Source organism: Petaurus breviceps, unplaced genomic scaffold (assembly GCF_028583685.1).
Source record: "Petaurus breviceps papuanus isolate PSGF00001 unplaced genomic scaffold, PetGlider_PUasm1.0 164, whole genome shotgun sequence".
NCBI lineage: Eukaryota > Metazoa > Chordata > Mammalia > Diprotodontia > Petauridae > Petaurus > Petaurus breviceps.
The window spans coordinates 12,337,490-12,360,474 of record NW_027185735.1 but is presented as its reverse complement, the minus strand read 5'-3'; the positions used below and the strand labels follow the sequence as shown (position 1 = coordinate 12,360,474).

Genomic DNA, 22,985 nt, shown 5'->3' with positions numbered 1-22,985 from the left:
TTCATTCACCTTATTGATGAAAATATTAAAAATCATCTAGCTGCCTGTCTACCTCAACAGAATGTAGTTTGTTATATCATCCTAGACTGATCTTAATCATTCATTGAAAAATATTTTTTTTAGTACAGCTGTGTTATACATCCCAGCTTAACATTATTCTGGTCAAAATCCTATTTCTACTTTTTTCCCTAGCTTTACAAGTCTTTTTTTTCATATTTTTAAATACAAGACTCCATTCTTCATTAATTATACTATTGTAGGACTACCATTAAAATGAATGAAAATTCCCATGATGAGAGAAAAAGATCACTGTTGCCTGTGCAGCACAGTTTAATCAACAGATATTTATTAAGACACTTGCTAAAGCACCATGCTAAGCAAAGTCAAAAGTTTTAAGTATATTTCTTCATCAGTGAACTCTTTCATTCATGCACATTTCTCTTTATACACTTTCTTACTGCTAAGATTTCTTTTCATTTTCTTCAGCACTGATTATTCAGATAGAATTTGGAAAGTGCATTATCTGATATGGAAAGAGCCATGATCCCATTGATGTTCCAGGTAGGAAGATAAGTGGATGTTAAATTATCATAGACCCATGCTCAGAAGACCTCAGAAGAGAGGCAAAAATGAGAAGTGTTCATACCTTCTTTCTTTTAATAATAATACAATAGCTATCATTTATATAACATCTATTATGTTATATAACATATTATGTTATATAACCAACAACCTTGGGAGGTAGGTATTGTTATTATCCCAATTTTATAGATGTGGAAACTGAGGCACAGTTAAATGGTTTGCCCCAGAGTCACCCAGCTCAAAGTATCTGAGACTAGATTTGAATTCAGGTCTTTGTGACTCTAGGCTTATTGCTCTACCCCCTACATCACATGGCTGCCTACATCAAACCACATGTTGTATGCTGAAGGCCATGCTTCTTTCTCCCTCCTCTTTCCAAGTAGGGCAACATACTCAGAAACATATCAGGAAGAAAGAATGAGGGATAGATCCCCAGAGTGCACCTCTTCTTTTATAAATAATTACACTTGAAAGCTTTTGCACAGTTTCAAACACTATTGACATGATATAATCTATTTAAAGCTGATTCATTCTCTCTGCTCCCCACCACAAGACACAAGCTTGTCAGGAATATTGTAGAGATAATATATTCCTTGTCAGGAATATTGTAGAGGCTTCAAGTGCAGGTTAGACTGGAGGACCTCTATAATCCCAAGGGTTTCCTTTGGCTCTTTGAGTTTAGTGGAGGTACTACTAAGTTCATAATTTTTGAAAATCATTTAAAGTTGTCGGGGGAATGCTATCATAAGATTAGGGTTTAGAACTCAACCCATAATTTAGTGCCACAGATACAATCTTCATGGTGGCACTTACAGTTCACAGCTTTTCATGACATTTTCATAACATTCAGAAGTCTTAGTGATATGACTGATCCATGAGTTCTCACAAAGAGCACCTGGAACAGTGAAAAGTGCAGTAGAACTCCCTTGGAAAGAGATACCACCTTTTCTCAATCCTAATCCTCCCTGACCTCTGCAGTATTTGACATTATGGGTCACCATGTGATGTCTCAGACACTGTGCTGGTCCTGGATCAAGCTGCAGTATAGATAGCAGCAATGATTTCAGGACTCCTGGAGTTCCCTGAGATGTTGATGCAATTGCCAGCTCTTTCTCCTCGCATAATGATGTATCTCTCTGTTTTTTTTTTTTTAAACTTTAATTTATTAATTTGTTTGTTTCCTTTTAGTTTACAGGATTCAATTCCACAATTCCTTGAATTTCACATTTTGTCCCCCTCCCTCCCCTCTCCCCCATGGCAGCTTATTATCAAGTATAGGATCTGTAAATACTTTCACATTATACAATGGTCAGGTTATAAGGATGGATTGTACCAGCTGGAATGAAAAATGGTAAAGAGGACATAAAATCAAATAAGAGAACGAAAAAGATCAGGTATTTTGCTTCTACCTGGATATAAATTTAGTTCTTTCTAGTTCTTTCTCTGGATGCACGTTTTTCTCTCCATCATGCGTCTTTTGGGATTGACTTATATCCCTGTATTGTTGAGAAGAGTCCAGTCTATCAAAGTTGGTCATCACACATACGTTGTGTCTGTAATTGTGTACAAATTCCTCCTGGTTCTACTCTTCTCGCTCAGCATCAGTTCTTTTAAGCCTCTCCAGGTAAATATGAAGACCGCCTGCTCCCTGTTTCTTATGGCGCAATAGTATTCCATAACATGCATATACCACAACTTGTTCAGCCATTCCCCAATTGATGGGCACCCCCTTAATTTCCAATTCTTTGCCACAACAAAAAGAGCTGCTATAAACATTTTTGTACATATGGGTCTTTCTCCCATTTCTATGATCTCTTTGGGGTATAACTCTAGGAGTGGTATTGCTGGATCAAAGGGTATGAAAGTATTTATAGCCCTTTGGGCATAATTCCAGATTGCTCTCCAGAAAGGCATCTCTGGTTTTGACCCTCTTTGCTGCTCTGACAGGCCAGGACCGAGGTCCCACTGACTTTTAGGCTCCATTTGCTTGAGACTTTTTTGGCTTCTGCCTTCCCTCTGAGCACTCTCAGGTTTTTGGCTCTCTCTTTTTTTCTCTCTCTCAATCCTGGATTGATTAGAGGAGCTTACTGATGTTTCTTTGGTCTTCTTGACCATCGTTTTATTTAGTGCCTTTTTAAAACATAAGGTATTTGTATTTTTCACATTTTCATCTTAATGGGGAGTCACAGTTATTTCTTTCCAGTAATTGAGCTGGTACCTGTAACAACAATGAAAGCATTGACCAGTAGTTAAGCTAGAACCTATAACAACAGTGTAGGCATTGGCCAAGGAATGGCCAAGAAAAAAGGGCCTCCTAGAGACTTGCCAGGCTTGTTTTCTCCCCTACAGCTACAATTTTCCACTCAGATTCACTATTCTTTGGTTTTAATATTTCATACCTCCAAGTATATGGAGTTCATACTTTCAAGTAGAAATGTTTAAAAATATTGGAATAACAGAAATCCCAGAATTGGGAAATTGATTTCTACCTTTATGGTAACAGGGACTTTTTGATAGCATGGTAGGATAGAGGATAACCAGCCCTTAAGCTGAATACCAAAAGGAGGTCTCATGTGAGGTACAACCTTCCTCCTGAAAAAAGCAATGTCTTTAATGTAACCATCTTAAAACCATGTGGGAACACTAGTAGTCTAAGATCAATTGATTTTCTGCAAACTGAAAATCATTTAGATGAGATTATAGAAGACTTTGGCCATCTCAGGACTGTAGGAAAAGCTAGGAGCTAGAACCTAACCCTGTCTTGTGCGTTCGTATAATGGCGAGCCTACCAGGATCAGCATGACCCTCCCCTCTTTCCTGAGCTTCACTGAACTCACTAACCCCTTGGAGGCAATTTTGGGGGCTATTTTTAGGCTTGTTTCTTCATGGAAAGATTTTAGAAGTTTCCCCGAGTGAAATAATGGAGGGATCTGGTGATTTTACTTCTCTCCAGATGTTGAGATGAGTAAGAAATACAAACTTGGTCTCCCCAAAGGACTAGATCACGTTAGGACTAATATAATCCACAACTAAAGCTGTCTCTTGTGCCCAAAAAGGTTTGGTGCCAGAGAGAGAATAGTCACATTCATTACAAATATAGGATGTGTTTTCTCCATTGGAAAATTAGCTTAAAAATTGCAAGAATGATTATTATTTTAGAAATGACACTATTCCTGCTGATCCAGTTTAAACTGCCTTTGGGAACTTAACTAATGAGTTCATAGAACAGCAAGATCTGTGGACACTATGGACACAAGTGGATCCACTGGTCCTCCTCACTTGATTCTTCACATTAGTAAGCTTGATAGTAGAGATTGAAAAGATCATGAAGTAATCACAGGATTTAGAGCTGGATACCTCAGGGAACCTCTTATCTAATTTCTGGGATTTACAAAGATAGTAAATGATAGAACTTGATTTAAAGCTGGGTCTTCAAAAGGACATATCAATTAGAGAAGCAAGAGGGAAGATAATTCTCATAGCTGTGGTTAGGGGGAGTGCCAGTGACCAAACAAGGAATAGAAAGGATCACAGGAGATAAAATGGTCATTTTTAATTGCTTAAAGTTGAAAAGGTTTTGAACAAACAAAATTAATGCATCCATGATTAGAAGAAAAACAGTAAACTGGGAAGATTTCTCTGATAAAGTTTTATTGCCAAGATATACAAGGAAAACAAAAATAAAAAGCATGAAAAAATGTTTAAGTCAGCAATAATAAGAGATAAACAAATTAAAATATCTCTGAGGCCTATTATATTGAAAAAGGTAATGAATAAAGAAAATAACAGTTGTAGTGTGAGAAGAGAGGTATACTTATGTGCCTTTGGTAGAACTGTGAAATGGTCCAGCCATTCTAAGAAGAAATTTAGAATAATACTCAAAGAGCTACTAAACTGTTTATACCTTTGACCAGTGAATACCACCATTAGGCACATACCTCCAAGAGAGCAAAGAAAAAAGAAAAGGATCTATATCTACAAAAATAACAATTGAAAGTTTGGGGAAGGGGGCACAGAGCTACAGTAGCAATGAATTGATTGTTTTAAAAGTTATTTTTATGTTATTAGATATTTCCCAATTATATACAATGTTTTTAATAATAATTTTTTTTAATTTTGAGTTCCAAATTAACTCTTTTCTACCCCCCCCTTGAGAAGGCATGCAATTTGATTTTGATTATACCTAATGAGGTCATACAAAACATGTTTCTATATTGGCTATGTGTAGCAATTAATTTATAACAAAGTAGGTTCCTTTGGGGGGGGCTGGGGGAAGGGGATGGCTAAACAAATTATGGTATACTAATGTGATGGAATATTATTGTACTTTATGAAATTATGAAAAAGACTGATTCAGAGAAACCCTGCAGGGGTATGGAGCCAGCTCATACTAGCTTCCTGAAAGCCAATTGTTAAATTTTCAGTGTGAGCATATACATACCAGGAATTGACAGATGTTTCAAATCAGTGCTTGATTTATCCTTTTTGGTGATTGTCTAGACTTAAGAAAGAGATGGAGAAAATATAAATAATGTAGATTACACTTAAAAGTGTATAGTGTTATTTCAGAGAACCAGTTGTTAAACATTTATTAGCATACCCCCTACTTCTATGAATTAAGAATTCAGGTTAAAAATGAAAATAAGGTTAAAAACTAAATTAGAAGTAGAATTAGGATAAGGATTAGAAATGGAATTAAGGGTAGAAATGAAATTATAAATAGAAACAAATTTTAGGTTAGATTTTGAAGAGTGATATCAGCACAAGAAGAACAATTTATACAATTATAGCTCTGCAAAGGAAAATTACTTTGAAAGATTTAGGAACTCTGACCAACATAAGTACAAGTCATGACTCCAGAAACTTGAATCCTGCTTCTTATCTATAAGCAGAGAAGTGAAGGACTAAAAGATCAAAATGAAACATACATTTTCAGACACAGCCAATTAATGAATTTGTTTTACTTGACTAACTTGTTTGTTATAAGGGAGGGCTTTTACTTTGAGGGATGGAGAGTTATGAAAGGTGGTGATAGTAAGATAAAAAAGAAAAGAATTTCCCCCAAAAAATTTTTTGAATTCACAGGAAAGTGAAGGAAAGTTCAAAGAAAAGTTCACAGACAAGCACAGGGTAGTATTGGTTGTTGTTGTTGTTGTTGAGTCATTTTTCAGTCAAGTCTGACTCTCCATGACCCCATTTGAGGTTTTCTTTTGCAAAGAGACTGGAGTGGTTTGCCATTTCCTTTTTCAGCTCATTTTACAGATGAGGAATCTGAGGCCAACGGGATTAAATTACTTGTCCAGGGCGACACAACTATTAAGGTCAGATTTGAGCTGAGGAAGATATTGGTACTACTGTGTTAAGTTTGATTAACTTTTTTTAAAAAGCAATGTATGATAGACCTCTTTTCTGTTCTTCATACATATAAATGTTTGTGTTTGTTAATATCTGTTGAGTTCATAATTTTTTTTAAAAGCAACATTAGTTCTGATGAATTCAGTGCTCTTTTCATTGAACCAACAAGAGTCTAAGAGAAACTTTAGTCAGCCAAGTCATTAGTCATGAATTGGGGACTATTTCCTTGCTCAGAGCTCCATAGGAAATCATGTAATTGAATATGGGACCAAGTAATGCCACCTTCATATCATAGTATGATTTCAAGGAAGTTACAAGATCCTCTCTACTCCAAAACTTCATGCCTCCCTACTGTTCAACTGCTACCCATAATTCTAGCTCTCATTTAGGGATTGTTCAAATGCAAAAACATTGATGAGAGAAAGAGGGGGAAAAGAACACCACTAGTGGTTATCTGAATATTTTCCTTGTCTGAGTATGGACAAGTTTCACATCTTTTCTTACAAATCAAGAAAAGGAGGAAGGCCATGATAGTTATTAGACACTTGTGGAGAAAGGGGATACAGGGAATTTTCTTTTATCCTAAGATCCAGAAGTTTACAGTTTACAAAATTGCCATAATTGAATAGTTTATTCAGTAATTCACTGAATGATTCAGTAAGCATCAATGATGGAATCAATAAGGGATTCAGATGAGGACCTTGCTTTAAAATTCATCTGAAAGCAGAAGCTCAAGAATACCAGTCTGGATGTTGAGGAGGGAAGGCAGTGATATTGTCAAAATATTACCCAGGGTCCGCAATGACCTCTTGTAGAAGTGATAATTCTGTGGATTTGGAGTTTAAAAGATTTTGATTCAAATGCAGGCTTTGCTACTTTATACCCCTCTGACCTTGGACAAGTCGGTTAACTTCTATGGGCCTCCAATTTCTAGTGAGTAACTCCTTTCACCAATGCAGATCAATACCAGCTCTGTAACCTGCAAGAGAGCTATCTGGGATAATGAGAAGTTAAATGTTACCCAGTGCCACACAGCCAACCAGTGTGTCAGAGGCAGGGCTTGAACCCTCCTCATCTTCTGACTTTGAGATAAGCTCTTTATTCACTTCTATGCCTAACAGCCTGGTATACCGCAGGAGCTTAATAAATGCTTATTAATTGATTGCTTGCTTCACTCACCATATTGTCTTGATAAGTCCCTGTGGTCTGCAGCAAATTTGGCATCCTGGTCCAAATGAGGTATCACTTATTTATTTATAGTATTCTGTAGTATTGAACCCAGTGGTTAGGTTGAGGGGCCAGAGTGGTTCTCCCTTGTTCCTCTACAACTTTCATTAGGAGCCCCACATACCAAGGGAATCATTGCCAAGAGGTTCAGGCCTGTTATGGATGCCATGCGACATTCTGTTTTCTGCTTTGTGTAAGTAATGAGATGCTGTGGATCTGCTTTTATCAAACACAATTTAAAAGTCCACAGTATTAGGAAACTGAAATTTTGACATATCGACATCTACTGAGACTTCATGCTTCTCAGAGCAGGTTGAAGAGGGGGTTGTTATGAACGTTTTCATATTACTCCTTTCTGATCATTTAAGTGCTTGGGGTGGGGGTGATGGAGGTGGAAACAGACACTGTTTCAACCTAAAAGAGCAATACAGCAAGGTTTAGTTGGCTTTGGGGAGAGCACAGCTCTGCAGTTTCCAGCCTTCTTTTTTTTGAACACACACCACCAGGCCTGGAAAATGGCATTTGCTATGTGTTGGCAAGAAATCCTGCAGCTGAAACACTTCTCTCCAAATGTCGAGCATCTTTATTTATCCAAATCTCTCCACAGTGTTTGTTTAAAGGGGATATCTGGAGAGTAAACTACATTTTACAATGAGCATATGGATGGCTATAATTGCTGATTTTTTTTTCATATTTGTCAAAGAGCTATATATAAAATTGTGTGTGTTTCTGTTTCATAGATTTCCTACCCTGTAGGACTTCTAATTTTTGCATGCATATGATTTTCACGTGGATGGACCACAATGCAAAAATACTCTTCCTGAGAGTCAAGATAGGGAAACTATGAGAAGTCAACCCCGAAGCCAGGGTTCGAAGTCCAAGCTGCTTGATTCCCTAGCCAAGGCCCTCTCCAACTAACTAAATCCCACTGTATCCCCTTAATTTTTCCTTGAAATCCCCTCTGTTTGATTTTACTAGTCTTAAGAACCAAAAGGTATCTCTCCTTCCAACCTTATCTCTGAACAAACCTTTTGATCTACTATATCCTGCCTTGGCCCCAAGGCTTCCTCAGAGACACATTCTGGTATTGTTAACTATACATATTAGCAATATGGTTCCCTTCTAGTTCCATTTATGTTAGGAATTGATCTGAGAAGGCGGCCTCAGGATTTTAAAAATATGCCCATTGTCATTGAACTTCTCTTTAGATTGCTTGAGTTGTAGAGGCAATTAGGTTGCATAGTGCTGGTCTAGGACTCATGGAAACTTGAATTCAAATCCTGCCTCAGATGCTTACTAGCTATGTGACTCTGGACAAGTCACTTAACTTCAGTCTCAGTTTCCTAATCTGAAAAATGTGCATAATAATAGCACCCATCTCCTAGGGTTGTTGTGAGGACCAAATCAAATAACATATTGAAGCACTTTGCAAAATTTGCAAAGCAATATATAAATACTATCATTATTATTATTATATATAATACTACTTCAATTTAGATAACATTTGACTCAATTATCCACAATTATGGAGGATAAAGATTGCATGTATACATTCATAAAAATTCTCATTTTTAATCACTACTTTAATCCTTCTTTCCAGCCAGATCTTACAAGTGGATTCTAATAAGAAATAACATTTTATATCCCAGTGTTTTACTTTATTTTTCTGTCACTGTATATTCCCTGGTGGGGAAGGTAGTGGGAATGTCTAATGAAAAAGGAGGCAGGGGGAACTTAGGGTGAATGGGAGAAAGAATGAGGAGCCAGAAAGAGGTCCTGGATAAAACATAAATTGAGAATCACCTCTAAATAACTTTTACTTATGATGTTAAATAGATAGCAGATATTTATTTCCCCCAGTTAATAGCTAAGGCACCAATATGTTCAAATTCAGATCCAGGATTTCAAATCTAGGCTACCCTACCCATTGGCCTAAATTACTTCCCTGCTTTATTTTCCCTTTATTTCCCATTGTAGGACTTCCTCTTCCTTTTTTGCCTTACCTAGGCTGGAAGAACAACGAGCCTTATCCCACTCAAACTGACATAGGAATTTTGACTCACTCTGATTTCTGACTTTGGCCAGTTTCTGCTTCTTTAGATAACCTGGTTCTCCCCTTCCTTCCCTCCCCACCTCACTATATTAATGCCAAACAGTACAGATCAGCTTATTCCACTACAGCTCAGAAACTCTCAAACTCAAGAGACCCAGTAGGCTTAGCCTCCCTAGTAAGCTAGGATTGCAGGTGTGTACCACCGTGCCCAGTTTAGAGAATTATAATTCTTCACAGCTGTAGCTATCTCTTCTTCCCACAATTTGATCAATAAACCTTTTTTCAATGTCTATTATCAGCCAATAAAGATTTATTTTCTCCCTTGTAATGAATATGCCTGGTCAAGCAAAACAAATCCACACATTTGTTGTGTCCAGAAACCTCATATCTCATCCTGCTTCTTCAGTCGTTACCTTTATGCCAAGTCCTTTGGAATTGTGATTGGTCTTTGCATTATTCCAAGTTCTTAACTCTTTCCAAGTTGTTGTTCTTTATGATGTAAGCCTTTATTAAAACTTAACTGTGGGAAAACAAAAAACATGTATGTGCTATACTCCAGGTGCTAAGTACCAGGGTTAGAAAGAAAAAAAAACAAAAGGAGCCTTTCCCCTGCAGAGCATTGTGGATGGAAACTATGGACAATGTTATCAATGAAGTTTGATGCCCCTTCTCTTGAAATTTATAACCAAATTGTGAAATGACATAAAAAGAAAATTAACAATAGCAGGCAACATGATCTATGTAAATGAGTGGTAGAGGATGGTGTGTAGGAGTTCAAAAGGAAGAAAAACTAACATGGACTAGGGTAGGCCTCACATGCTGGTACTAAAGCTAAACTTTAAGAGATTATTAGGATTTAGCAGAACCAGGTACTTTGGGCACACAGTCCTTGTCTTGATTCCATTCTGTTGAGTAAGCCTTCCCTGTCTGGTCAGTTGCTGTGCTGTTGTAAAGTTCCTGAGTATTATATTTTCTTTTTTTTTTGGGGGGGGGGGGGTGGAAATGCAGGGCAATTGGGATTAAGTGACTTGCCCAAGGTCACAAAGCTAGTTAAGTGTTAAGTGTCTGAGGATAGATTTGAACTCGGGTCCTCCTGACTCCAGGGCCAGTACTCTGTTCACTTCACCACCTAGCTGCCCCTACATTTTCTGAAAATAAACTCACTCAGTTAATCTTACTCAGGTTGACCTAGTGTTTTATCACTTGTCTTAATGGGCCCTCCCACCATGAGAGATGAGAGATTTATCCTTGATCTTCTGGTAAAAGATAAAGAACACTGAATTGGAGTAAGAATACCTGGATTAAAATACAATTATTTTTCTGAGCCTCAGTTTCCCCATTTGTAAAACAGGGGCTAAAGCTTGTGCTTAATTACCTCACAGGTTTGTTGTGTAGAAAGTGCCTTGTGAACTTTAAAGTGCTGAAGAAATTAGTGTTGTAATTATTGTGACAACCTAATTGGCCTGAAGCTGGTCATCTGTATCCTCAGAGTTTTTCCATAGTCTAGAAATTGAAATCCCTCCCTCCCCATTCCCTACTGGTCCTTCAGCAGGTCACACTTCCCATAGCAGCATGCCTAGAATGTAGGCCCTTTTCGAGGTGAATTTAGGGAGCAGTCACTGTCTCTGTTGGGACCAGCTTATTTTAACCAAAGTAATCTACTAGTGCCTGTGGTAATCTCTGTGTACAAAAGAGTGTGTGCTTGGTCATATTGAAATGGAGCAGAAAATAAATTCTCTTCTTAGCCTGCAAACCCAACTGACATTTCACTGAGAATACACCCCAAGACTTCATTGAAAAAGCTCCCCTACAGCTGAGCCAGATTTTACATTATGTAAGTTTAGAGCATTAGATTGTTCATCACCAATGTTCATCACCCTTTGCCCTTTGCAGAGTTCCAGGTTCCAGTGACAGAACCTGACATCAACAACAGGCTAGAATCCTTGTGCCTCAGTATGACTGAACACGCCCTTGGGGGTGAGTTTCTTTCTTTATCCAAAGTGGCTGAGGGAATGAATGCACTTGACAACCCTCTGTTCACAAAATGTGCTCTAGTTGCCTGAAGGGGGAGGGTGGGGAGAAGAGGGTGTTGGGAGGGAAGAAGGGATTCACTTGGGAATATGTTAGAATGACTTCTATCACCCCCGTGGACTATCCCTTAGCTTCTTTCATTTTTGGAAAATGAGTTATTTGCTGATAGAACTAAGTTGCCCTTCTCCCCAGCAGTTCAAACCAGGCCCACCAAATCCAGCTTAAATTTAAATCACTCTAATGCCTTGAGCAGTCAGAGAGGGAAGAGAAAACAAGAAGGGGCATTATTGTGGATGTGTCTCTGCACAATCCGGTTTCTTTTATTCTAGGCTCCAAGCCCCTGTTCTGGGCCTAGCGCAGCCAAACCTTCACTAGCAATAGTGAATAGTAGAAAGAAACATCCTAACAAACTTATTTGTCTTACATCTTTAAAGTTCCAAATGACTCAAGTAGAGCCTGATGGCTGACTCCCCGAATCCTTGACAAGGAAATTTCCATTTCGGCAACACATTAACAATCTGCTGTTTTCCAGTGGCTGAAGTCAGCAATGTAGTGGGCTGTGGTGTGCAGAACCATAGCTCATATGTGGAGCTAACAAAATGAACTGTGTCTTTCCACTATCTACTTTGTCAGACCTGATAATGCTGTACTATCTCCTAGGGCCACCCTGGTAGACATTTCCTCCATCTACCTCCTTATACCAAATGGGTTGCATTAGTTGGGTCTTTGTTGTCATGAATCAAGAGCACAAACTCAGCTGCTTCTTCCCCAGGGGAAGGTTGGTGGAGCTAGCAGAGCAGATGTCCTTTTCTGCCATCTTAATGGGGGAACTCCAATAATAGGAATCCTCCTCTATACCCGATCACTGGCTTCCTTTTTTTCTTTTTCAATCAAGTCCAACAATTGGCTGCCAATGGGCCCTAGTATCTTTTTTTAAATTAAAAAAAAATTTTTTTGGAGAAGGGAAGGCAAGGCAATTGGGTTTAAGTGACTTGCCCAAGGTCACACAGTTAGTTAAGTGTCAAGTGACTAAGGCCAAATTTGAACTGAGGTCCTCCTGACTCCAGGGCCGGTACTCTATTCACTGTGCTGCCCCCAGACTCTAGTAGCAAAGATTCACTATATTCCTTCTCGACTCATGGCAGAGAGGATGGCAGACATATCCAGACAATCTAGGTTGGCCAACCATGTCCCATGAGCCAAATCAGACCCACTGCTTGTTTCTGTATGGCCTGCAAGCTTTGTTTTTTAAGATATAAAAATCACTCAGCTTACAAGCTGTACAAAAACAGGCAGGAGGCTAGATCTGGCCCATGGGCCACAGTTTGCTGTTGGCTTGCTCTAAAGAGCCTTTTCTGTAAAAGTCTCAGCTACTGAGACCTGGAGACATAATAGTCACTGTTTTTCCCCTGGTGCCTAAAGGAGGACACTCATTTTCCATCCTGACTTCATGTCCCCCAGAGAGCTGGTTCTGAGCCAAGAGCTTCCTTGGGAAATAATGGGGACAACATGAGTCTGAAGAGCAGGGCAAGATTTGGGTCCACAACATCTTTGTCCCTAGTTCATATTGAGGCAACATGGGTTAAAAACCTGGTAGGTTTTTCTTTAAATTATTGTTGTTTAAAGCAAGCTCAATTTCTTAATATTGTCTCAATCTCAACATGTTAGGGGAGCATTTGCTAATGGGAGGGAGGAACACTTGAAAGCAGGAGTTCCCTAGACCAAGGAGACTGGGCCCAGGTTCTCATTCAGATTCTGATGAATTTGATTCTAAGTAAGGAGAACACTTACCTTCCCTCACAGCATTATATTTATAGCTGGCCAACTGGAATTTTATTTATATTCTATCAGCATTATTATTTTCATTAGCAATGTCACTTTTTTATGAAGAGAAAGGTGTCTGATTAAACATTTAATTTTCCATCCATAATGATACTTAGAGAAAATCATTCTGAACCGATATTTTTGCTACTGTTTTTATTTAATCATTTTATCTCTCTTAGCCACAGTTTCCTCATCTGTAAAATGGAGATAAAAATAATACCCACCTCACAGAATTCTTGGAAGGATCAAATGAGATAATATATATAAACCATTTTACAAACTTTAACATGCTACATAAATGTTTATTTATTTATTTATTACATTATTTATTAGGTTTTTTTTCTCAGTAATACCTCCTGATGGGAAGCCATGTGAAAAATGGCATAAACTCAGATGATAAATTCAATGCAGGACAGGTTTAGAAAGAAAGAATGGCTTGCCCTCTCACCATGACCATTCATTCTCTGGGCTATGAGCCCCATGGAGGTGATGCCCTTGCCTTGCTGGAGATTGTTGTAGAAGGATTGATTTCAGTTTTGGTGGAGAGAGAAGCGAACCTGTATCACCTAGGAACAGCTTATTTAATCCAGTCAAGATTCTACTTTACCTATCTCAAATGGATGGTATTATTTTTAGAGTTCTCAATAACCAATAGTTCATTCTAGTAGCTAAAGTTGTTAGGAAGTTCCTCCATGTAGCTAACAATACCTTCAGCTTATAGTTTGAGCCTATTTCCTCTTTACTTTATAATTCCTATTTAGCTTCTCTTTTCTTATTTTCTTCCCCTTCTCCCTTTCATCCATCCAATTTTTTTCCTTCCTTTCCTTCTTATCTTCTCTTATATCTTTCCTAACTCAAGGATCATCGGGAAGATAATTTGACAGGGAACTATAGAGGGAGAAGCAGCCCTGACCCACTACTGATAGCAACATTTCATAGGCTGTGCTGTTACTATTCCTTCTGATTGAGGTTTTCATCAGTCACTATAGGATGTTTTCTTTAATATCCCTGAGTGTTAAAGAACACCCAAAATTCAGCTTATTTGTTCCTAGGCTCCTACAGAAGGGGAACAGTACCCAAAGCATGCCAAACTATGGTTCTGGAAGTTGTAGCTTGTTCATAATGTATGGAGATCCTTACAGTCAAGTCCTGATTATTCTGGAGCTAATTAACCAGTTAATGGGTAAGGGTAATCTAGGTCCCTTCCTTCTTTTTTTAGCTACCTTTTTTCTCGTTCTCCCCTGTTCCTGCTGGTTTATCTCTTGACCATTTGCCTGCTGGTGAGAAATTCTATTCATAGTTTATGAAGATGGGAAATAGAAAATGTTGAAATGAGATTTCAGAAATTATTCTGGGCTCTCCCTTCACTATTCTCCCAATTTCCAATGAATGCTGTGAACTATTTGTACAGAATTCTCTAGGGGTCCCTGGAAACCTAGAGTGCCTTTCACTTTTGGAGTTTAGGCTTAATTATAGAATATATAGGCATGGACCAAAAGATTTTTTTCTCAGCCTAAGGAGTAGTTTATAGATAATTCTAGGTCCCTCTAATGCAATCACTTCAATACAGCTATTGTTGTTGTTTGATATTATTCAGAAGGCAGGAGGGAGAGTTGGTCCATGCAGGGCAGGAAGGTATTATCTTGAAGTTCCACCCCATGGAAAATGAGAAAGCTTAAGAGCTCTAGTCTAGATATAATTAATAGGGCCTATCAGTAAGCATGAAGGTCAAGTCCACTGCCTAAGAGTCAGAACCAGGGATATGCTAGAACCAGCTCTAACCTGCTTGCCAGAGATGGTTGTTAAATATTCAGTATGAGCATTTACATCCCAGAAATCAGCAATTACTACAATTCAGAAGTTTATATCTAATTTTTGTTGATTTTCCAGACTTAAGAAAGTGTTCATAATGCAGTTAAACTTAAAAGTATGTGTGTATACATTCCCCTTCTCTCACCACAGAATGATTGTTAAATATTTATCAGCACATTTCTATATTTCTCTATAAACATTGCTGTAGCTAAGCAGAAGTGCAGTGGAAGGCTCAGAGAATGGAGACTGGAGGCCTAGTGGCTGTAGCTAATGATAATAATATACCTGGCATTTATCTCATTTGAGCCTCACAACACCCCCAGGCAGAATGGTTGATCAGGGTAAAGATAAGACAAGAGAGTAGAAAGAACACCATTTTGGAGTCAGAGGACATGGATTCATATCCTAGATCTACTACAATAAAGTTGCCTGTGTGACCTTGGGCAAGTGACTTTACTTTTCTAAGGTTCAGTTTTCTTATCCAGGAAATGAGATAGTTGACCCTTGAGAATTCTTTATAGCTATAGATCTTGATATGGGAGATGTGATAAGTTACTACTGCCATGAAAATTTACCACAATGCAAAAGTTATAGAGGTAAAAACCTAGTTTTTATTATGTTTGATCACAGGTTCTGGATTCAGAAAAGTAACCCTAAATGAAGATTAGGATTTTTAACAAGGCTTTTTGTAAACAAAATTACATCATAGACAGAAAAATGAATATTTACATACATAGCAAATTTAGTCATCTCATACATCCCCTAAGGAAACAAACCTTAGGGACTCTATAGGTAAACTAAGGTAGTTTACAAATTAAATTACTTTTAGAGGATTCACATAATAGACTTATTAATTGAGTGGAGAAAATTTACATTTCACAAAGAGATAACCAAAAAGTTCAGAGAAGGAGAATTCCATTTACATATAGCTTGGGAAGCTCAAAATCCCCTTTGTCATCTTATCTGAGGAATGTCAAAAAGTCTTCCCTTCATATTATCATTCACAAGTCCAGTTATTTAGTCAGGTGAGGTTAATATTAACAAGAAACAGGCTTCAGTTAACCAAAATGTTCCAGGAGGAACAGTGCAATAAAATTGAATAAAATGAAATTTTAAAAATTCTCATCACAGTCTTGTTAGGGACTCAATGGCAACTGATCTTCCACTGACCTTTTGGGTAAGGTCCTAAAATGCAGTTCCTCCAAGAAATAAGTGAAAAGTATTCATGTGTCTAAAGTACATTTGTTATCTTACAGGTCATTTGTTTCCTGCCTCAAAATGCCTCATCTGAGAACTACTATATTAACATGCCAGAAATTACTCCAGAGTAGAGTCAGGGTCCCATCACCTTTCTTCTTCATGGTTCTTCATGCAGGGTCACCCTGGAATTTGTACCATCCACACTTCATATTTGAGTCCTCTCTTGACATAATTAACAATAGTATATAATAATATAGAAATCAGAAGACTCATAAACTAATCAAGTCCACAATCACTTATTAAATGTCTACTCTTGCCAAGCACTGGCAAGATAAAGAAAGGTCAAAAATAGTCTTGCCCTCAAGGAGTTCACATTCTAAGGAGAGAAATAATATGCAAAAACTTTGTACAAAATAAGATCTATAGAGGATAATTTCAAGACAATCTCAGACTGAAGGCACTTCTATTTTCTTCCTCTGCCTCTACTGAAAAAATAATTATTAGGGATAAAAATCCAGGATGACTAGTTTTAAGTTATCCTAGTCATAATATTTCATCAAAACTGGTAGTTTAAAAAAATTCCATGGACTCATCATTTCTGATCAAATGCCAAGTCAGAGGAAGTATTATAAACACATTTGCTGCCATGCAAGTAGTCACTTAGTGGCCAATAAAATATTTAGCTGTGTGTGCCTAATGTTTACTTCACTCGTTCCTGCTGTGTTCTTTTTTCAGATGGGGTTGACCGAACCTCCACTATCTAGAAACTGAAGGAGTTAGTGACCGCGCTGGCCGTGAAATCGACTGCTGCGGGTCCAGTGTCAGCCATCTTCAGACTTGCACAGGATCCTCTGAGATACTTTGCAACCTTTTTTTTTTCCTGGTCCCTCTCCCATTTTGATTTTGTGAGAGCGTAGGTCGTCCTTGTAAACATATCATTAGACCCGGGATTGGTTATTTTGTCGTTTATTACGTCAAGAGTAGAACAGCGAGTAGAATGGGTTGGTGGGGAGTGTGGAGGAGGTGGAAACACAGGGGAGGAGAGGTGGGTCTCGTGAGGGATTTCCCAAATGAAATAATGGACAGTTCCAACAGCAAGAAAGATATAAATGGAACATGTCATCGGGAAGCAGAAGACCCTGGCCCCAGGGAATCCCTGTAGAGAAGAGAGCCTGGCTTCAAAATCAGTCAAGATGCATGTGACCAAAGCAAGGTGGCATCTCACAGCTTCACCTTTCATGTCTCTCATTGATTGGCTTTTCCTGAGGCTCTGCCCTGAACCAGAGATATAGGGCCACTTAGGAAAGGGGGTGGAAAGGGAGACATTTTCCTCCAACTAAATTTCAGATAAACTTCAATTTGTGTATTGTTTACATAATAACAAATCTAAAGGGTACATAATATGTAAAGATGTCAGTTAGGGTTTCTCATATTGTAAAGCATTTTTGTTCTTAATGATGATGTGGGATGTTATTCTCTCTGTTCATTTTTAAAATAGCAGCAGGATTGCGTTTTTATAAATGGCTGCCAAGCTCTGCTTCTAGGAAAGATGGACACTGGCATGTAGAACTGATGGGGTTTATGGTTTTGATTTTTTGTTTTCTAACTTTGGAGCGCAGAGATGTAAGTTGACAAGAAGGCTGGGGATGTAGTTTGAAGGGGTGACGCAGTGTGAATGATGCAAAGAGGAGAGTGTCATGTGATCAGTGTTATGGCTTCTCTCTCATTTCACAAGGTGATTTCTAAAAGATGCTGCACCCTTACTGTCATGGATCTGCTTCTAGCCCAGAATCTCTTCCCCCTCCACTCACTGAGCCCCATCTGATCAATCCTCTATCTCCTGGTTCTTATCCCTCACCCTCACCACCCCTACCCCCCAATCCCCCACCAACTTCTCCCCAAGCTATTAGCTTAAAGAAAAAAATCTCTGACACTCAAAGGTGTTTGCACACACATTTGCCTAAGGAGGGAAGCAAGTAAGGAGGGAATATTTTTTTTTAAAGGAGGGAATTTGTACTTCCCCCGTGGATATGCCATGTACACATAAGCAGTGAGCATGGCTTAGGAAGAAGGAATCTAGCTTGAGTGATAGGGCATGAGCCCTATAAAGAGTGGTCCCTTCACTCAATCACTGAGGAAAAGGGGCCCTGAGCCATTGGGGAATGGCATAAGTTGACTTCTGGATGAAGGGTGCAAATGGGGACAGTCTGTCCACCAATGTTCAAAAGTGAACAAAAGGGGGGGAAAACTGTCTGTGCTTCCCATTTCCACACTTAATAAGCACAGAGTCCCTTGGCTTTTGTGATGCTGTTGAAGGTGGGGGTAGAAGCAGGAAGGTCAAGAAACGAAGGGACTAATATTTAGAAAAGAGAAATCTTATGATTGTAATAGATACCTGTAGGATAGCAGGGTTTAAATCAGGGATTTTCTGTGATGCTGGTTGGTCTTTCCACACACAGAGAAGAAAGATGTCATTACATAGTGATGGTATCATAAAGATGGTACCCTTTCTTAAGGGCAAGAAAGTTAGAGAGTTTGGTGCTGTGAAAAGTGCATTAAAGGAAATCAAACAGGAGTCAACGTCTGTACTAGAAAGCTGGACTGTATAAATCTTGGTATCAATGCATAGCCAAAGAGGCAGGTTCAGGGAGATGACATTAAAGCCAGTTCATTAGATGAGCAAATTGGATGCTATTTTTATAATGTTAAAGATCTGAATTGACTGAATGAAAGGCTAGGAGAATCACTGTATTTATGTTACAGTTTTTAGTTATATTAACAAAGCACAGAAGAAAGGGCCTTCTTTATAATCAGTCTAAAAATACACCATCTCTATGGTGAAAAGACTTTAAAAGTTGGTTTATATTCTGTGAGAGAGTCGTTTTCACGACACTGGAGTCAGGCCTTGTAGGGCACCATTATGAACGTTGCTTCATGTAATCACATTTCAAAAAAAGGAACGGGCCTAAAATTTGGTGTCCCCAATTTAAAGATCCAACTCCATGTGCAGAAAGAGGCAGCATTTTTAGTAAATGTTCTTTTGTGTTGTTATTGTTGTTAACCAAGGAAATGCCATGATGCCATTTTCATGGCATTTGCTGTGTGTGTGTGTGTGTGTGTGTGTGTGTGTGTGTGTGTGTGTGTGTGTGTGTGTAACAAACTGTATTTCTTGCATTTTGTTGTTAGGAAGGATGATCACATGTACAACAGCATGAATTGTTTAAAGGTATAGTGAAGATAATGAGAAAGAAAAGAAGGGTTTGGAAAGGTTTATTCAGAGTGCAAGAAGGTATTGCAAGGAGGGTGAGAAACCACAGTATTACATGGCTGGTATAAAAAATGAGAGAGTGTTGAATCTTGAGTTGCACTCTAAGCAATTCTAGCTACATAAAACTTGCAGCTCAGAAAAGAAATTGTGAATACGATTGCATTAGCATGAAGTCTTTAAAAGGAAAATGACACAAAATTATTTGCTAATTGGAATTTCTATTTATTCCTTTACTGAATATAGAAGCAAAGGTTATCTGATTATTAGAGATATACTTTTGGATATGTTACTTAGTACCTTGCTGTGGCTGGTAACCATGATAATATCTCTTATTAATAACCACATCAGTCATTTTTTAAAGCTTATTTTTCATTGACTGTGTATAGGTTAATTATCTTTTTAGTTGTGTTTTGCTGTTTAGTGTTTTAATAAAAAAAAAAAAAACAGGGTTTCTGTTAAATTTTAGAAGACTACCCCTGCTCTATGTGGGGCCTGTATTGACTGCAGGTATAGAGCTCAATTAAAAAAAATCCTAAAGCAAAAGAAATCTATTTATTTAAAAAAAAACCAGTTGCATGCATAATGCTGTGAAGTCAGATATTTAGTAATAAAGCGGCAGTGCCTTTTTTTGTATTTACCCATTTACTCCAAATGCAACTGTTTTATAATAAGCAAATGTAAGATGATTTTTTAAAAAATCAGAATAATGACTTTCACTACATATATTTTTTTGTTCTTGTTCTGATTTCAGCGATGTATTCTTAGCATCTCTGCACAGTGCTCCAGGTACAGTGGTGTGCTGCTACAATATTCTTATCCTTATGTATGATGTTTTATTGGTGCTTTTTATTCATAGTGGTTTCTTACCATTACCAATAGGAAGAGACACACACTCTATGTATACAACATGAAACATTGCTGCTGATTTGTTCTCACATGCTTTGGGTTCCACTTATTAAATGATGGCTGGCAAGCCAAATAGACCCTATACGGTCTGAAGAATGATGGTTTCTGGGCCAAGAAGCTATCAAATCCTTGTGTCTGATTGGTACCGAAAAATAGGGCTACAGCTGACAACCACCACAACCCTTTCCCATTTCTTACCTTCCCCCCCACCTCCATCACCCTTTGTTTGAGGAAACATTGAGGGAAACATGCTTTTCATTTGAGGTGTCATTTTCTACCTTTCACTAAGTGGAAGCATTCCCAGCAGCCCTTCCCCCCCTCACCCCTGCACCACCCCATCCCCAGTCTGCTACAGATAGAAGATTTGTGTCTCCTCTCCATTGTTAACTAGAAACTTGAGAGCATCCCCTCCAGCCCAGACAAATACAGAGATTCAAAACCAGAGCTAGGACATGCTTGCCACTGGACTTGGCTGGACTTTATACACAGAGGATGGAGAACTGAAAAGAGGAGAGAAGAAGCACAGGGAATAAGCAGAACCCAAGTTTGTCTCTCCTTCAGAAATCTCTGCAGTCAGCCCTAGTTTGGGGTACAGAAAGATGATACAACTTTAGGCTTTCTGAATGTGCCTGATGACAAGTAGATCCTGCAGAAGTATAATTTGCACACACAGCTATAATAACACTAATGTTGATTTTATACAAATCATCAGAGTTTGCAAAGTGAGTTTTATTTTTTGTAATTCCTTTATCTTTACTTAAAGGTGAATGTGTATTCCTCTGGGAGGAATAGGAAGAAAACAGGAATGTTAATAATGTTAAACAGAATACTTCCTCCCTTATTAATATATAACCCTTATGTATTTATGCATAATGTAAGCTGACTTTTAAACAAGCTTTGCCTTTTTTGTTGTTGCATGCCCCATGCGAGCAAGAGATATTGTACATGCATGCATTTAGTCCTCTTTTTCTGTACAAAATTAGTGCATAAAGGGATATTTTTGCCTAGTTTATGTTGCCAAGCAATGCATATTTTAAATTTTTGGTCATATATGAAAATAGCATGTTTGTTACATGTAAAAAGCTTTACTGATATACAGAAGTACTAATGTTTGGAAATGCCCTTCTTTGCAAGTATACAGTTTTCAAATGTTATCAGTGAAAACACCCTTGTGGTTTAAACTTGCTACAATGTATTTATTACTCATTTCCTCCCATGTAACTAAGAAATCATGGCTATATTTCATATATTGAAAGTGAAGGGAGATGATTAATACAAGGTTTTGTAACACTGGGGTGTGTTGGCCTTTTTCTTCCCTTTTTGACAGTATGATTAATTAGAATCATATGATCACAGACTTCAAGTTGGAAGAGATGTTAGAATCTATAGTATCCAACTTTTTCATCATTCAAGGTGAGAAACTTGAGGTAGAGAGAAGTTACCTAAAGTCACATAGCTAATAAGTGTTGGGGACAGGATTTGAACCCAGGTCTTCACAGCTTTCAAATTCAGTGTCCTACACTATCCCATTATACAATGCCATGTCTTAGAAAGAAAAAGAAATAACAGTAGTCATAGTAAGTAGTAGTGGTAGTAGTAAGTAGTGGTGGTAGTAGTAGTAGTAGTAGCAGCAGCAGCAGCAGTAGCCATAGTAATGGTAGTAGTAGATGTAGTAAAGCACTTAGTACAGTGCCTAGCATGTAGTAAAGTACTATATAAATGTTACTTATTAGTATTAATAATAACGTTTTATAGTGCTTTAAGATTTGCAAAGCATATTATAATTCTTATTGTATTTGGTCCTCACAAAAGCTCTGGGAGATAGGTACTATTATTATCCCCATTTCAGAGATAGAGAAATAGAGGTTAAGTGACTATACACAGTTCACAAGTTTTGCCAATAAATGAATCCCTCATTAAGTGGGAAAGTTATCAAATCTTTGATTTAAAATCTTTCTCTGATCTTTAAAGAGTTATTTACCTTCACCTTGCTCCTCAATTTCCATGGTTCTGGATAAATGGAATGAAAACCTTTGCTTATAAGTTTGAACCTCATTCTAAGTTTATTAAAAGACAAAGCTGCAGCTCTTTCATAACCCACCAGTAACAGCTTGGGAAAGTTCATTTTTGAGACAGAATTATGCCTATCGTTAAGTTTGCAAAGACACTACAAGGGAAATTAAGTACTGTTCTTTAGAGAATGACAGCTAATGTCTATGGAGCCAAATATGGTTGCTAAAGGAGGCGGCAATGGGTTTGAGCCCAAGAAGTGGAAGCAGAAAAGTAAAAGTTAAAAAAGCTTTAATAAGTTTTCATTTTTAGACCCCTCGAAAGTTTACAAAACATTTGATTTAAAATAATCCTCTTATGTAAGGATCTCAAGTATTATCCTCATTCTGCAAATGAAAATATTGAGACTCAAGGAGAAGCACATTCTCACTTGGTCATACAGTAAGTGTCCAGTCCAGGATATGAAATTCTATCTCCTAACTCCAAATGCAGCACACTTTCCACCATGCTGCATTTTTCGGGGGGGGGGGGGGGGGGGGTCACTCATGCTGATGGATTCAATAAATTCTGTTATCCATGCTATGGAAGACAGACTCGGGGGTGGTACAAAATAGAGAAAAGAAAACAACTACTTGCTCTTGGGTCACAGATACATTCACACCCACTCCACTCCATTCCATTTCGGGTTTGGACTCTTCTCAGCCCGGGAGCAGAGGG

At 38.1% G+C, this 22,985-nt stretch overlaps 1 protein-coding gene across 4 annotated transcripts in view; it reads left to right on the top strand.

Annotated features, from left to right (window-relative positions):
* The window catches only part of SAMD4A (sterile alpha motif domain containing 4A), a 326,230-nt gene extending 309,198 nt beyond the window's left edge, over nt 1–17,032 (top strand). For all 4 annotated transcript variants that reach the window (XM_069082336.1, XM_069082339.1, XM_069082337.1 and 1 more), the window contains 2 exons: nt 11,111–11,194; nt 16,820–17,032. In XM_069082336.1, coding sequence (XP_068938437.1) covers nt 11,111–11,194; nt 16,820–16,848 — 113 coding nt within the window. In that variant the 3' untranslated portion in view covers nt 16,849–17,032. The remainder of the gene's footprint in view (nt 1–11,110; nt 11,195–16,819) is intronic.
* The last annotated feature ends 5,953 nt before the right edge of the window (nt 17,033–22,985 follow it).